This window comes from Pelodiscus sinensis, chromosome 7 (genome assembly GCF_049634645.1).
Source record: "Pelodiscus sinensis isolate JC-2024 chromosome 7, ASM4963464v1, whole genome shotgun sequence".
NCBI classification, from domain to species: Eukaryota; Metazoa; Chordata; order Testudines; family Trionychidae; genus Pelodiscus; species Pelodiscus sinensis.
The window spans coordinates 66,446,808-66,461,135 of NC_134717.1; the positions used below are offsets into that span (position 1 = coordinate 66,446,808).

The 14,328-nt window shown below is 37.8% G+C and overlaps 1 protein-coding gene across 1 annotated transcript; it reads right to left on the bottom strand.

The window, feature by feature from the left end:
- Positions 1–4,745: 4,745 nt before the first annotated feature.
- Positions 4,746–12,992, bottom strand: MSTN (myostatin). The gene is made up of 3 exons (XM_075934173.1): positions 12,461–12,992; positions 9,815–10,188; positions 4,746–8,226 (listed from the first exon to the last, which is right to left on the bottom strand). The coding sequence occupies exons 1-3, from the start codon at positions 12,831–12,833 to the stop codon at positions 7,846–7,848; spliced, it is 1,128 nt and encodes a 375-aa protein (XP_075790288.1). The 5' UTR covers positions 12,834–12,992; the 3' UTR covers positions 4,746–7,845.
- Positions 12,993–14,328: the final 1,336 nt, after the last annotated feature.

The window sequence follows — 14,328 nt, forward strand, 5'->3', positions numbered from 1 at the left end:
CCCTATCACTTTATTACCTTCCAAGTGTTTGCATATGATTTCCTTAATTACCTGCTCCATTATCTTCCCTGGGACAGACGTTAAACTGACCGGTCTGTAGTTTCCTGGGTTGTTCTTATTCCCCTTTTTATAGATGGGTACAATATTTGCCCTTTTCCAGTCTTCTGGAATCTCCGCTGTCTGCCATGATTTTTCAAAGATCATAGCTAAAGGCTCAGATACCTCCTCTATCAGCTCCTTGAGTATCCTGGGATGCATTTCATCAGGACCTGGTGACTTGCTGACATCTAACTTTCCTAAGTGATTTTTAACTTGTTCTTTGTGTATCCTATCTTCTAAACTTACCCTCTCTCTGCTTGTATTCACTACGTTAGGCACACCTCCAGACTTCTCGGTGAAGACCGAAACAAAGAAGTCATTGAGCATCTCCGCCATTTCCAAGTTTCCTGTTACTGCTTCTCCCTCCTCACTAAGCAGTGGGCCTACCCTGTCCTTGGTCTTCCTCTTGCTTTTAATGTATTTATAAAAGGTCGTCTTGTTTCCCTTTATGCCTGTAGCTAGTTTGATCTCATTTTGTGCCTTTGCCTTTCTAATCTTGCCCCTGCATTCCCGTGTTGCTTGCTTATATTCATCCTTTGTTATTTGTCCTAGTTTCCATTTTTTATATGACTCCTTTTTTATTTTGAGATCATGCAAGATCTCCTTGTTAAGCCAAGCTGGTCTTTTGCCATATTTTCTATCTTTCCTACACAGCGGAATTGTTTGCTTTTGGGCCCTTAACAACGTCCCTTTGAAATACTTCCAACTCTCCTCAGTTGTTTTTCCCTTCAGTCTTGCTTCCCATGGGACCTTACCTACAAGTTCTCTGAGCTTATCAAAATCTGCCTTCCTGAAATCCATTACCTCAATTGTGCTGGTCTCCCTTCTACCTTTCCTTAAGATCATGAACTCTATTATTTCGTGATCACTGTCCCCTATACTGTCTTCCACTTTCAAGTTCTCAACTAGTTCCTCCCTATTTGTTAAAATCAAATCCAGAACAGCTTCTCCTCTGGTAGCTTTTTCAACCTTCTGAAACAGAAAGTTGTCTCCAATGCAGTCCAGAAACTTATTGGATAGCCTGTGCCTCGCTGTGTTAGTTTCCCAACATATGTCTGGATAGTTGAAGTCCCCCATCACCACCAAATCTTGGGCTTTGGATAGTTTTGTTAATTGTTTAAAAAAGGCCTCATCCACCTCTTCCACCTGGCTAGGTGGCCTGTAGTAGACTCCTAGCATGATATCACCCTCATTTTTTACTCCTTTTAGCTTAACCCAGAGACTCTCTACACGGCTATCTCCTACGTTCATCTCCACTTCAGTCCAAGTGTGTACATTTTTAATATACAAGGCAACCCCTCCTCCCTTTTTTCCCTGTCTGTCCTTCCTGAACAAGCCGTACCCTTCCATACCAACATTCCAATCATGTGTCCCATCCCACCAGGTTTCTGTAATACCAGGGAGTACTTAATAAAACAAGGGCCACCTAAAATTATTGTAGAAGATTTCCCTAAAAATAAGATTGGGAAACACTTTTCAAAGTTTCACTACAAAAGGAAACTTTCAAATGGTGAAATTGTAGCTCGTTCATGGGTGATATATTCAGTTTCAGCCGACAAGATCTTTTGTTATTACTGTAAGATTTTTTTGCTATAATTTGACAAGTTCATTAGCATCTAATGGTTTTAATGGCTGGTCTAATATTCATACAAGATTGGCTGAGCACGAAAACTCAAAAGGACATTTACAAGCTATGCTTAGTTGCTGCGACCTTCAGCAAAGGTTATCTGCTGAAAAAACCATTGACTCAATACAACAAAAACTTATACAGTAGCTTTGTATAGCGTGGAGCGCAGTCGTTGATTAGCTCAGACATTTAGTCTCATTGGTCCTTATGGGGAAGGGGTTCTTCCCCCTCCCTTGTATGACCTGTGCAAAGCCCAGACAAAACGGCAGCACCTGCGTGCCTGGCAGAGCTGGGTAGGGGGCAGGAAGGCGGGACGTGATTCTGCCCTGTAGCTGGGATTTAAAGGGGCTGTGACTCTTTTTGTGTGTGCGGTGGGGTTTTGGGGGGTTTTTTGTTTTTTGCTCAACAAAAAATCCTGGCTGCCGGGGCCCTATTGAAACTGTTCGAATTGGGCCCCATGCTTCCTAAAGCCGGTGCTGGTGGCATACTGTAACCATCTGGACTGAAATTACCATATTGAATGTCTGCCTCACAGTGGGTTTATTTTATTTTATTTTATTTTTGTCAAAATAGTTACTGTTTCCAAGAATATGGCTAAAAAAATCCTTGTTACCTTTTTTTATTTAAAAAAACTGTAGCATGTCCATGTTTTAGGGCAGAGACCTGAAATTTGGTAGCAGGTAGCCTTTGTGCCAGGAATGGGCTTTTTGCCATCTCCATGGAAATCTGCCCAGGCTTAGCCAAGTCTTAAGCCTTTGAGAAACTGCTATTCACATATGTTCCTTAGAAACTTCTATACTATCTGCTAAATTCATTGACGATTACATCCACACTGGATATGCTCCAGAGCAGGGCTGATCAGTACTGTCCCTGTATCTGTGGCTCTGAGGTGCTTTGAGGCATGGTGGATCCAGGCACTTGAACTGAGGGAGAAAGACTGGCTCTCCCTGTCTCTGAATGAGAGGAGGGTTGGGTGTGCCCTCACACAGCACCCACCTGAAATATGAGAGAGAAGCCTGGGTCCAGGCTGCCTTCACCTCCCGAAGCACAGAATAGGGGGGGTGCAGGTTTGGAGCCCAGCTGGAGCCCATCCCTGATCATTAAGTCATAGCTCTTGAGCCAGCTAATCTGGGTGGAGGAGGCCACAGAAAAGATGGCTTCGCAGGACTCCATGAACTCCATGTCCTGGGCTACAAGGAGCATGTTATCATATGGTGACAAGAGTCCCTGAAAGTTTGGCCTTCAAAGCACCTGCACCATCCTCTCTTGCAGAGGAGGGATCGTGCATGATTGGGGAAGCAGCAAACTGAAAGTGGGGGAAGGCAGAGGGAGGAGGAGGAGGCCCATCAGTTCGTTGCAAATTGAGATAGGAAGGAGAGGAAAGTCCAAGGGGTATGTGCACTTACATACACTTGTATTGTAGGCAATGATGCCACTGCAGCCCCAGTCTGGGTGGAGACAGACAATCAGGTGACCATCTGGACTGGTGGAGGAATAGTGTGATAGAAGGCAGGTGCGATTCCCCTCCCTTCCTCTCCCCTCTCCCCCCCCCCCCCCCCCAGCAGTAATAGCCAGGCAGCTGTAACATCAGCAGGAACAAGAAGTCCCACCATTGTTGAGAATGGGCAGAGCATTGCTGGAGGAGAAAGAAGGGTCTTGGATTTGTCAGTTGCATGCTGACAAATCTGGTAGATTCTACTCCTGCCTGTTACACAGAGTTCTGTGTGGTGCTGGGAAGTCACTTAACCCAAACTTTTCACAGGTGGCCATTAGTTGTGCACTCTTCATTGTTTGATACGATTTGCAGAGCAGCATTTACATCTGCAATGGAACCCAATGGGAGCCAGGGGGGAGGCTGTACATATCAAGTGTTCCCTAAAAAATCAGATCATAGATGCCTTACATTGGTCACCCAAAATTAGTGGATACTTTTATCTTTAATTTCTCTGTTCCTTTATTATCACAACAGCTCATCTATACAGGGCTGCTGTGAAAACAAAGTCATTAATATCTGCAAAATAGTCCGTTGATATAATATTGGGTGCCATAGAAAAGCCATGAGGAAATTAATTTCATTTTTAATAGTGTTGGAATATTACAGAAAATAGACCCTGGAGCCGCACTTTGAACAACATGGAGAAAACAAAATACGTAATAGCTACTCATAAAGTGAGCACTGTCCCTTCTGTGCACTGAATGAAGCAGGCATCCTGTAGCAAAAACAGCTTGTGAACATGTAATGCATACTCACAAGGGGATCTCTTTAACGTTCATTCTGGCATTTCATAATTTTTGAGCGCTTGACTTTGCAACCTTAGTAATGTTCTTTTATTTAAAGCAGTTTTTGTGTGTGATTGTAGCAGGCCAGCCAATAGGGGGGTAAAGAAGGCAGTGGCCCTGGGGCCCAGCAATTCAAAAGGGCCTCAGGCTTTCACCTGCCACTGCTACTGCAGGAGTGGTGGTGGCCAAAGCCCAGGACCCTTTAAATTGCTGTTTGAAGCATGTACAGCATGATCCAGGCAGTGCTAAGGGCTGGCAAGGAGAGGTGCAGCACATCCCGGGGAAGACTAACCTCAGCCCTGCCTCTTCTGCCCAATACCCCACCTCTTCTGGGGACATGGAGGTGGCCCTCCCCTCCACTCTGGTCTGACAAGTCTGTTGGCCCCACAGGGTTGAAGATGTATGTTGTTCACTCAGATTGTGTCACACTTGGGCTATGTCTAGACTGAATCCCTCTGTTGACAAAGGGATGCAAATCAAGCACATCAAAATTGCTAATGAAGCAGGGATTTAAATATCTCGCACTTCATTAGCATAAACATGGCTGCCACTTTTTTCGAAACAGAGCTTTTTCGAAAAAAATGGCAGTCTAGGTGCGGATCTGTCGAAAATAAACCCTTTTTCGACAGATCCTGTATTCCTCAAAAAATGAGGTTTATTTTTGACAGATCTGCATCTAGACTGCCGTGGGGGTTTTTTTTTCCTTTCAAAAAAGCTCAGTTTCGAAAAAAAAGTGGTGGCTATGTTTATGCTATTGAAGCATGGGTTAGTTAAATCTCTCCTTCATTAGAAATTTCTACGTGCCTAATCTACATTTTTCTGTCAACAGAGAGGTGTAGTCTAGACACAGCCTTAGAGAGATTGGTAGTGTAATGACAAGCATTGAAGGACCTTACAAGATACATACAGTGCACATTACAAATGTTGCCACTTACATAAGTAGAGCTTTGTGCAAATACAAAATTTGCATCCACATCTGTATCCACAAAAATGAGCCCTGGATATTTACATTGATATCTGTGGATATAAAGTAGATGCCTGCAAATTTGCAGGGTTCTAAATGTAAAATTTGTATCCGCATCCATATCTGCAAAAATGAGCTGTGGTTATAAAGTGGATATCCATGGATTTGTAGGGATCTATACATAAGGCTTCAGTCCTTTAAACACAAATCTAGGTAACTTTACCCATGAGAATAATCAAATGTATAAACAATATGCAATCAGCACTGCCATATAATAGTATTAGCTCATTTTTGCCAAATGTGACTATGCCAGGTGTGTGTCATTTCACTCTAATAGCCAGCTGAATTTCATGGCAAGAACCAACTACACTATACATTTGTAGATGTTCTGAGACATGCACATTAAGAGGGACACTCATAATATGAATGTTCTGTTTTTCAAAAGTCTGATGCTATTCTCATTAATGTCAGTAGCAAAACTGCTATCAAATTCAATTGTGCAAAATCCGGCTATAAGGGGTTCAAATCGCTGTTCCCATCATTTAATCCTGAGCACGCAAACATACATTGAGTAGTCCCATGGATTTTAATGGGATTATTCACATGGGTAAAGTTACCTGTATTTCGTGTTTAAAGGATTGAAGCCTGAGGGTGAATTCCTGGTCCCACTGAAATTTGGTATATATGGTTGTGACTATTTTCTTCCACTATTTGATCTGAGGAAGTGGGTTTGGCCCACGAAAGCTCATCACCTAATAAACCATCTTGTTAGTCTTTAAAGTGCTACATAGTCCTGTATTTTGCTTCAGCTACACCAGACTAACACAGCTACATTTCTATTATGAAATCAAGGATTTTTTGCCATTGACTTCAGTGGGCCTAGAATTTCACAATACATTTTTAGTTTTTTTTGCCTGCTTTCAGTATTATTTCAGGTTCTAAAAACACACACACCTTTTAAAGTTGTGTAGTAATCTCTGCAATTATAGTTTCTGTAAACTAATTTTAAGATGAATTTAAAGACCTAGGATTCTAACATGGTAATTGAGAGACAGAAACTGAACAGAGATGTAAAATATCTGTGGCAACAATTTTAGTAACATGCCTAGTTGTTCAATAATGAATTTCATTCAGCAGCACTAGAAAATAGGCATTCAAGTCCTAAATCTTAGTAAACAAACTATAAATTCTTTCCTTAAATAGAAAATAGTGATACAAAACATTTATCTGGACTTTTACAGAAATATAAGTGTAAACGGGAAGGGAGGAAAAAAGACAAGTTGATATTTTACTGTAAATTCACACAGAGAAAAATGTAACGTAAAAGCCAGCATAACAAATAAAATCCACAACCTTTTGCATCATACAAAAAAGAAAAGAAAATATTTTAACAGGAAATATGTGGTTTGAACAATGTCTGTATTCTTAATTTTTTGCATTTGAAACTTAATTTACTTTCTAGCAAATAGGTAGATTTCTAATTTTGGTTATGGTAGCAAAATATACAGTAATGTGTGGGAATCAAAGCTTACTATATCATTATAAAATGAAGGTAATATTTTGTTGTAACTTTCAATTTAAGAAAAATGTTTTTAATAGGAGGCTTTTGTACTATTATTGTAACTGGGTACAACATTAAATGTATGGAAAATCAGTGGTTGATCAAAATAATAATGGTAACCCATAAAACCTTTGCAAATACCCATCATTTATACACAATGTAAAAAAATTAGCATATTCATCGTATAGATTACATTGTTGTAATGTCCATTATTTTTTCTACTAATTATTTGCACTAATATCCAAAATTGCTTTTATTGCTAAAATATGTACTTGTATACACTAAAGTACAGGTTAACGTGAATCTTTCTTACCATAAACATACCAACAGTAAATAAAAAAGAAACATTTATTTACAAAATAATGATGTATACATATTACACAAATTCTATTGTATCAAAGTCTATGTATATATTTTTACAATATTTGTAGCAACCAATTATTTGCATTGGTTAACCATAGTGCAAACTGTAATGTTGCAAAGGCAGGTTATAATTTGGGATTATTATATTGATTTTTTTTCTCCACTGCCTTTTGTCTTACTGCAGTGCAGATATCACTAGGTCTCTAAAACTATTCACTTTAAATTTAAAAAATACCTATTTCCTATGAATATGGAATATTACTATACCTGAGGAGAGGGAGAACTCATTATTGTACTGTGTTCTTTCAGCCTGATAATCGCTTTTATTCAGCCTGCTTGTGATAGCACCACTGATACTGATTACTAAAAAACTAATCATAAAAGGAATGGAAAAATTATACATACACTATGCCATCCCTAGTTTCTGAATTTGTCTGGTTTGTGGAATTATATCTTACCAGTTTTTTGCAATTCTGCACTAAAAATTCAAGTGTATAAGGAGAATTCAGATGGTGGAATTGTGATAATCCTACATATACCAGTATATCTTTAAAATACAATATTAAATGAAGCTGCAATGAAATTCATTCTCTGAAGGACAAAGAGGTTGCTTTTGTCTACTTGTGTATGTTGAAACCTGTATATGAATCTGAATAACTGAAAGCTGATTCCCTTATAGTATCAGAAATTCGTTGAGAAATCCGGTGATTTTGATTGTAGCTTATTCTTTTCACTGGTTAAAAACCAGCCATTGCATATATTGTCTTCTAGTTCACATTCTTTAGCTTGTGTTGTACTGAATATGTACTGTACAATACTCTATTGTACAGCCTGTGGGATGTAGGCTATAGCCTATTGTACATAAATACAGTTTCAAAAACGTCAGAGGGGACAGAACTTTTTCGGGGGGTAGAGTCCATGTTTTATGAAGTAATAGATCAGGCAATGTGCTCATGAGCACCCACAACGATCTACTACCATGGCTGGTATCTTTCCATATATTATTTGTTCTTTTCCATTGAAATATAACATATTTATCGGTGACATCTTGGTGGGTGTGCAGCAGGGGCCTGCTGAACCTCTAGGGTTTGCTTGGTGGACAAGATGAGTGTGTGGATACTTCTGTAAAAATACAAATTCACATTCTCCAGAGCAGTAATTAGCTTTGTATCTCTTGGGTGCAATAATCCAGTCCCATCCAAAAGCTTCAAAATCCACAGTCAGTGGGTATCGACAGCATCGGGATTCTGTTGAGTGCTCATCACAGTCAAGACCAAAATCCCTACGGGATCTTTTTGGTGTGTCTGTAACCCTGACCTCTAAAAATGGATTCTGTGTGAGAAAGGAAAACAGTTGGAAATATTATTGATGAATAAAGTATTTAACATTTAAGTGGACAAATTGAGACATGAAGAACCATGCAATATCTCAGACACTCAGATTGTGTTGCATCCTTTAATCTTCTAGGTGTTCCTGACTACGCTTCATATACTTTCAAAGTTTCTACCCGTTTTTCATACTAAGAAACAGGATTTTCACACTATTTCCTACTAGCGGGAGTTACCTGGCATTGCTCAGAGAACCAGAGGAACAAAATGTAGAAAAACAGTAGTCTATTATCTTTTTTTGAATGGTAGAAAAGTTGCACTGATTTCTGTAGGGATTAAAATATAGGTCCGTGTCATCCCCGGAGGGGGGGGAGGGTGTTGTAAGTGTAGCAGTCTTGACCCAAAAAGGAGTGCTAGAGGGGGCCACAAGTTTATTGCAATAGGGGTTGAGGTACTGCTACCCTTATTTTTGTGCTACTGGTGGATAGCAGCTTCAGAGCTGGGCAATTAGAGAACAGCAACTGCTGGCTGGAATCTCAGCTCTGAAGGCAGAGCTGCCACCTGCAGCAGCACAGAAGTAATGGTGGCATAGTATGGCATGGTACTGTGTTGTCACCCTTGCTTTGCTGCTGGTGGGGGCACAGAAGAGTGGTAATGCCATTCCATGCCACCCTCACTCCTGCAGAGCTGCTGGTGTCAGTGTTGCCTTCAGAGTGGGCTCCCAGCCAATAGTCACCATTCTTTGGCCACCCTGCTCTGAAAGCAGTGCAGAAATAAGACTGGCGATACGGTGACCCCTGCAATAGCCAGATTTCATTAGGGAGACCCAATTTCATGGTCCATGACTATTTTTTCACAACTATGAATTTTGGTAGCGCTAAGTATTGCTTTACTGGTATAGGTAATAGGTTCATAAATATACTTATGCAGACTGTAGGTGATTATTGCTTTTCAAAGATTAACAACAAGGAAGGAAAAGATGTCCTTAATTTAAGACCCATTGTGAGGTTCTCTGTTTGTCTCCTTTATATGCACGTGTAACTCCCATTATTCAGAGTGTGAAGAAGTTCCCTCTTGTTTTGAATTCAAGAGCTTAGTTAAGGTTACAAGATTTGAGGCAACTTCTTCTCAAGTGCAGGAACCCAGCACTTTTCATTTTGTGCTATACGTTAAAAAATAACTTTTCATTAAGTAGCGTTTTAGTATCTTTTCTTTACTCCTGGATGTGAGAACAAATATTTTGCCCTTTTCTAGCAGCTTCCATTGAATATAAAACCCTTTACAATCAGAGTAATGCAAGTCTCCCAGCATCCCTTTGAATTAGTACTAAAGTAGTAGTAAATACCTCTATTTTACAGAATGGGAAACTGACACACAGAGAGAGACAGCGATTTGTACAAGATCAGAAAACAAGTTTGTCGTGTCATATAAAACCCTTGTCTTAAATCCCACTTCTATATTTTAACCCCTAGAAAATGCTTCCACTTCCTGTCTTCAAAATATAATTTAAAACCTGCTTTCCAATTCCAACTTTTGTAAATGGGTCTATAAAATAGGAGACGTTTCTGTGGAAATTTTTCAATAGAACTTACCAGTCCATCTTCACCTGGTCCTGGGAAAGTTACTGCAAGATCTCGTCCATTCTCATCAAAAGCTTTGATTTCAATGCCTAAGTTGGATTCAGGTTGTTTGAGCCAATTTTGTAACACTGTCTTCACATCAATACTCTGCCAAATACCAGTGCCTGGGTTCATGTCAAGTTTCAGAGATCGAATTCCAGTATATCTTGTACCGTCTTTCATGGGTCTGATGAGTCTCAGGATCTGCACGAATACTGTTGTAGGCTTCTGGACTTGCCTCAAGTATATCCACAGTTGGGCCTTTACTACTTTGTTATATTGTATTTTAGAACTAAACTTAAAGAAGCAACATTTTGGTTTCCCTTCCATTTGCAATAGAAAATCAGCTATAAATGAATGGAAAGAATAGATTATTGACCTAGGAGCAGAAAGGAACTTGCATAAACAAATCAGAAAAAAAATCCAACCTGTATAGTACATCTTAATAAGATATGTTATCAGTGGAATATTAGTAGCAAAGATGGCATGTAACTTAATTTATTATCAAATACACTACAAAATTAAGAATTGAGAGTTTATGGCATTATTTAACTAACATTAAGAATCGTTGTACCTCAATTTTTAAGCAATCTACAAGTAATATGTTATTACAAGAAACCAATGGTCATTTTCTGAACAACCATTTTCTGAACATCAATTCAGTAAAGCTAGATTTACCATTTTCCAACCAAATCTAGTAGGATCGTTATTCCTTGTTATCTATTCACTTTGATTTCTTTAGCTAAGGGGTGAACACATGCGGAAATTTTAAAATGATGGGGAATAATGAGATCGAAAGAGGCTGCAGAGGAACATTTCCTTAGAATTCTTTCAGAATCTGAGTACTTGTACTAACTGAGCAGCTGTACCAGCCAGTCTAGGAAAGGAACACTTCCTTCAGCCAAAAATTACCTGAGGACTGAACACAGTGTACAGCCTGGTTAAAGGAGTGAGTAACACCTTTCTGAAATTCCCTCCTTCAGTATCTTACAAAAAACACATTGAACAGCAAACCTACACTTTCAGATTAGACACTTCTGTGATGTTATGGATGTTTCTACTTATACATTATCATTAGTGCCAGCATATCATATAAACAGAAGCAGCTGTGTTCAAGCTACAGTATCTTCTAAATTCCCTTCCTTTGTTTTATGATTAAGCTGTCTGTTAATATACTAGTTTTAATCTACGGGTGTATATTTCTTTTTATTTGAATTATGTTATGGTAAAGTGTTTTCAGTGTAGTAAGCTAACTATCCTTGGTATGCAGTGCAGGTGCAAAATCTATTAGACCCAGGTGACAGTCTCCATGGTAAGGGGGTATGAGAGCAAAGTAATAATTTCTGATGGTGCAGAGTTACAATATTCATAACCTCATCTCTTTAGATATTTACTTGTGTAATACACTAAAATGGTGGTTGGGTGTTTTTTATGAAAAGAGTGGAATTGTGAAGTGACAGATAAACAAAATATAGATCACCTTTCTTCACTTGGCAAAGAAGAATTAGATAATAGTAGATTATTGTAAATAGTGGGCTAAATGTTGATTAGCTGGCCTTTACCTACATCACCATGATCAAACATCTATAATGTATTCAATGTTGCTATAAAGTATCCTACACTATTCATTTAGCCTATATATTTTATAGTCAATTAACTTCTATAAATATGTATGTTCTCTAGTAGCTACAGCTGCTGACATTCTGTTAGGTGTGTGTACTGTAGCTCTCTGTTGCTAGTAAGATATCTATGCCTTATGTCCCCTGTCTTCTTTTCAACTTTTGTCATCATATTCATAAATGTTATTTTGAAAAACAGCTGCCATAGCCAAATACTTTAGCTGATTAAGAACATAAGATACTATACTATTAGCTGTGCAAAAGATACTTGATAGGAGTCATGGCAGATGTTTAGCGCTCAGAAGATAACTAAGAATCTGCTCATTCAGTAAATGCCTTCATTCTTTGCTGACACAACTACTGGAGTTGATAGATATACATGGATGCTTCAACATCTAAAACCTATCATTCTTACACTTACTTTAAATATATAGTTTACATTCACTGTTAACTGTTACCTGTGTGGTGCAAGCTTATAAGATCAGCATAGGAAACAACTATTTAACCCTTTATTTGCACTTGTTATAGTGTATTATAGTTAGAATGTTCTAAATGACATTTTTGTCAGTTTCTAGTGCAGTGTTTTAAAAAGTTGTGGCCCATAAAATCCTTGTTAAGAGAATTATAATTACCTCCTTATTTGCACTTATTTCTTTTTACATCTCTATATTTACTGTAGGAAATACCTTAAATACTGAAAATACCGAGGTCAGTAAATTGTGAATCTTAAATAGCAATCTTAAGCAATTGGCACGATTTTATAAGCTATTACTGTGCATATTCTAAGGAAGCAGAAAAATAATACAATAAAATAAAAGATTATAATGAGGTCATTGGATGATGACTCAAACTATTTAAAAATATGCTCTTCTCCCTCCCTCTTACATACTTCTGCCAGCAGCCTGTTAGAAGAGACTGAGACAAGATTTGTTGCTCTTAAGCAGTAGGACAACTGTTTATCAGTAGAACAGTATGATATTAAAGTAGCAGGACTACTTACACTCTGTAGGCATTGTAATAATAGTCTCAGTTGTAGCATGATAATCATCGTCTTCCAAAGAACCATCACTGCTGTCATCTCTCTGGATGTCATATTGATCAATCAGTTCTTGCAATGGAGGAGCTTTGGGTAAAAGCTGTTTTATAGTATCCCTGCTAATATTAGGAGCTTGCTCCAGACGAAGTTTGCTGAGGATTTGAATTTTTATGGCTTCTATCCTGGAAGATTTCGTATTTTGCCTCCAAGTACATGCAATGCACAGTTCATCTTTTTCTGCATTCTCTTTTGGCTGACTACTGTCATTAAGAGCCACTGGACCAAGTATAATCAGCACAAACAGGTAAATATAAACATAGATTTGTAGCTTTTGCATGATCTCACATTTGATGCAGTCGTTTCCCTTCCTTGCTTTCTTATGGTTTTTTTTTCTTTCAGTTCTAAACAGATCCCTAAAGGCAAGTATAATCCGAGAAACAACTTGCCACACTGGTGAATCATATATTTTCCAAGAGGACTTTTATACTCCAACTTTGGGTAGACTCATGTCGTCAAAACCGATGATTGGCTGTTGTACCAACAATGAATCTAGCTGTCAGAGGTTAAAGCCCTGTCTGTCACAAGTCACTAGATAGCATTTTGTTACAGCCAAGGGTGAACTGATTTATCTGACCACTCTGTAGAGGATATCTCCTCACATACTGAAGAGGATATATTTCATATGATTATGGACAGCAGTACTGAAATATAGCATTACCATTCTTAAATATGAAGTAACTCTTTTATTATTAATCAATCCATATGTTTTTGAAACAGTTAAAAACTCCAGTCAATATTTTTCCTTCTAAAAAGATCATACTCTAAAAATATTATTTATACCACATACGAAAAAATACTTTCTAACTATATTAGATACAGTTTTCAGCAGATTTATGTTTATGAATAATTGAAATATTGTTTATATATTTCTGTATAGCTTTACCAAACATTAGTGAGGCAAAAAACTAAATTCAAAATTCAAAAGCAATATGTGTAATAAGTATTTCAGATATGTATGATTACAAACACTATACATGGCTGTTTATTCAGTTATACTATCATTGCATATCAAAATCAACATAACGGAGCCTATATCGTATTGTAAGTACTGTATTATGTGAAATGTTAAAATGTTAAAAAAGTTGCCATTTCTTAACACTAACTAACTCTTTGCTAAGTAGGGTCCTGTGCAATGAGTACAATATAGAGAGATGCTTAATATAAATTTGTTTTCAAAAATATCATGGTTATATATTTCTCTAAGCATAGCATTAACTGATTAATATTTTACCAAAATATAATGGCTTGCCAGATGCTGGAAAAAATACAATATTTTAATATTTCTGAAGCCTACTATGGATAAATCATGGATGAAAACTTAGTCCATCTTTTATATTTCTACTAGAGCTTAACTAAAATTATCCTTTCTGTTCAAAAAGACTTCTTAATCGTGATATTTCATCTGGTATCTTTTTATGTTTCTATACTGTACTTGCAAATACTTACAAAGCTTTATATGGTCTTTATATACTGAAAAGGCACATCTTACAAAAAGAGTCTTCAGTATGCTTAGACACCACAGGCTTTGTTTCTGTTTTTAAAGAAAAAGCTTAAGCATACGTGAGATGTGTATCTGTATAAGAGTCATAAAGAAATGTATCTCTGTATGACGTATTTTATGAACATATACTAGATTGCTGATAAAAGCTTACTGCAATATAACTAACATTTGATGTACACCAGCAAAAAGTAAGATGTTCATAGTTAATAGAGACAATCTGTTCTTAACTCACACGATTGCTGCACATACAAACCATGCAATTTAGCAAGAT

What these genes read in the sequence shown, in the direction of transcription:
- MSTN (XM_075934173.1), bottom strand. Translation starts at nt 12,833, where the DNA reads ATGCAAAAGCTACAAATCTATGTTTATATTTACCTGTTTGTGCTGATT. An exon ending in TATTACAATGCCTACAGAGT is followed by an intron (nt 10,189 to 12,460) that starts GTAAGTAGTCCT and finishes ATTCATTTATAG; the next exon opens with CTGATTTTCTATTGCAAATG. An exon ending in GACCAGGTGAAGATGGACTG is followed by an intron (nt 8,227 to 9,814) that starts GTAAGTTCTATT and finishes TTTCTCACACAG; the next exon opens with AATCCATTTTTAGAGGTCAG.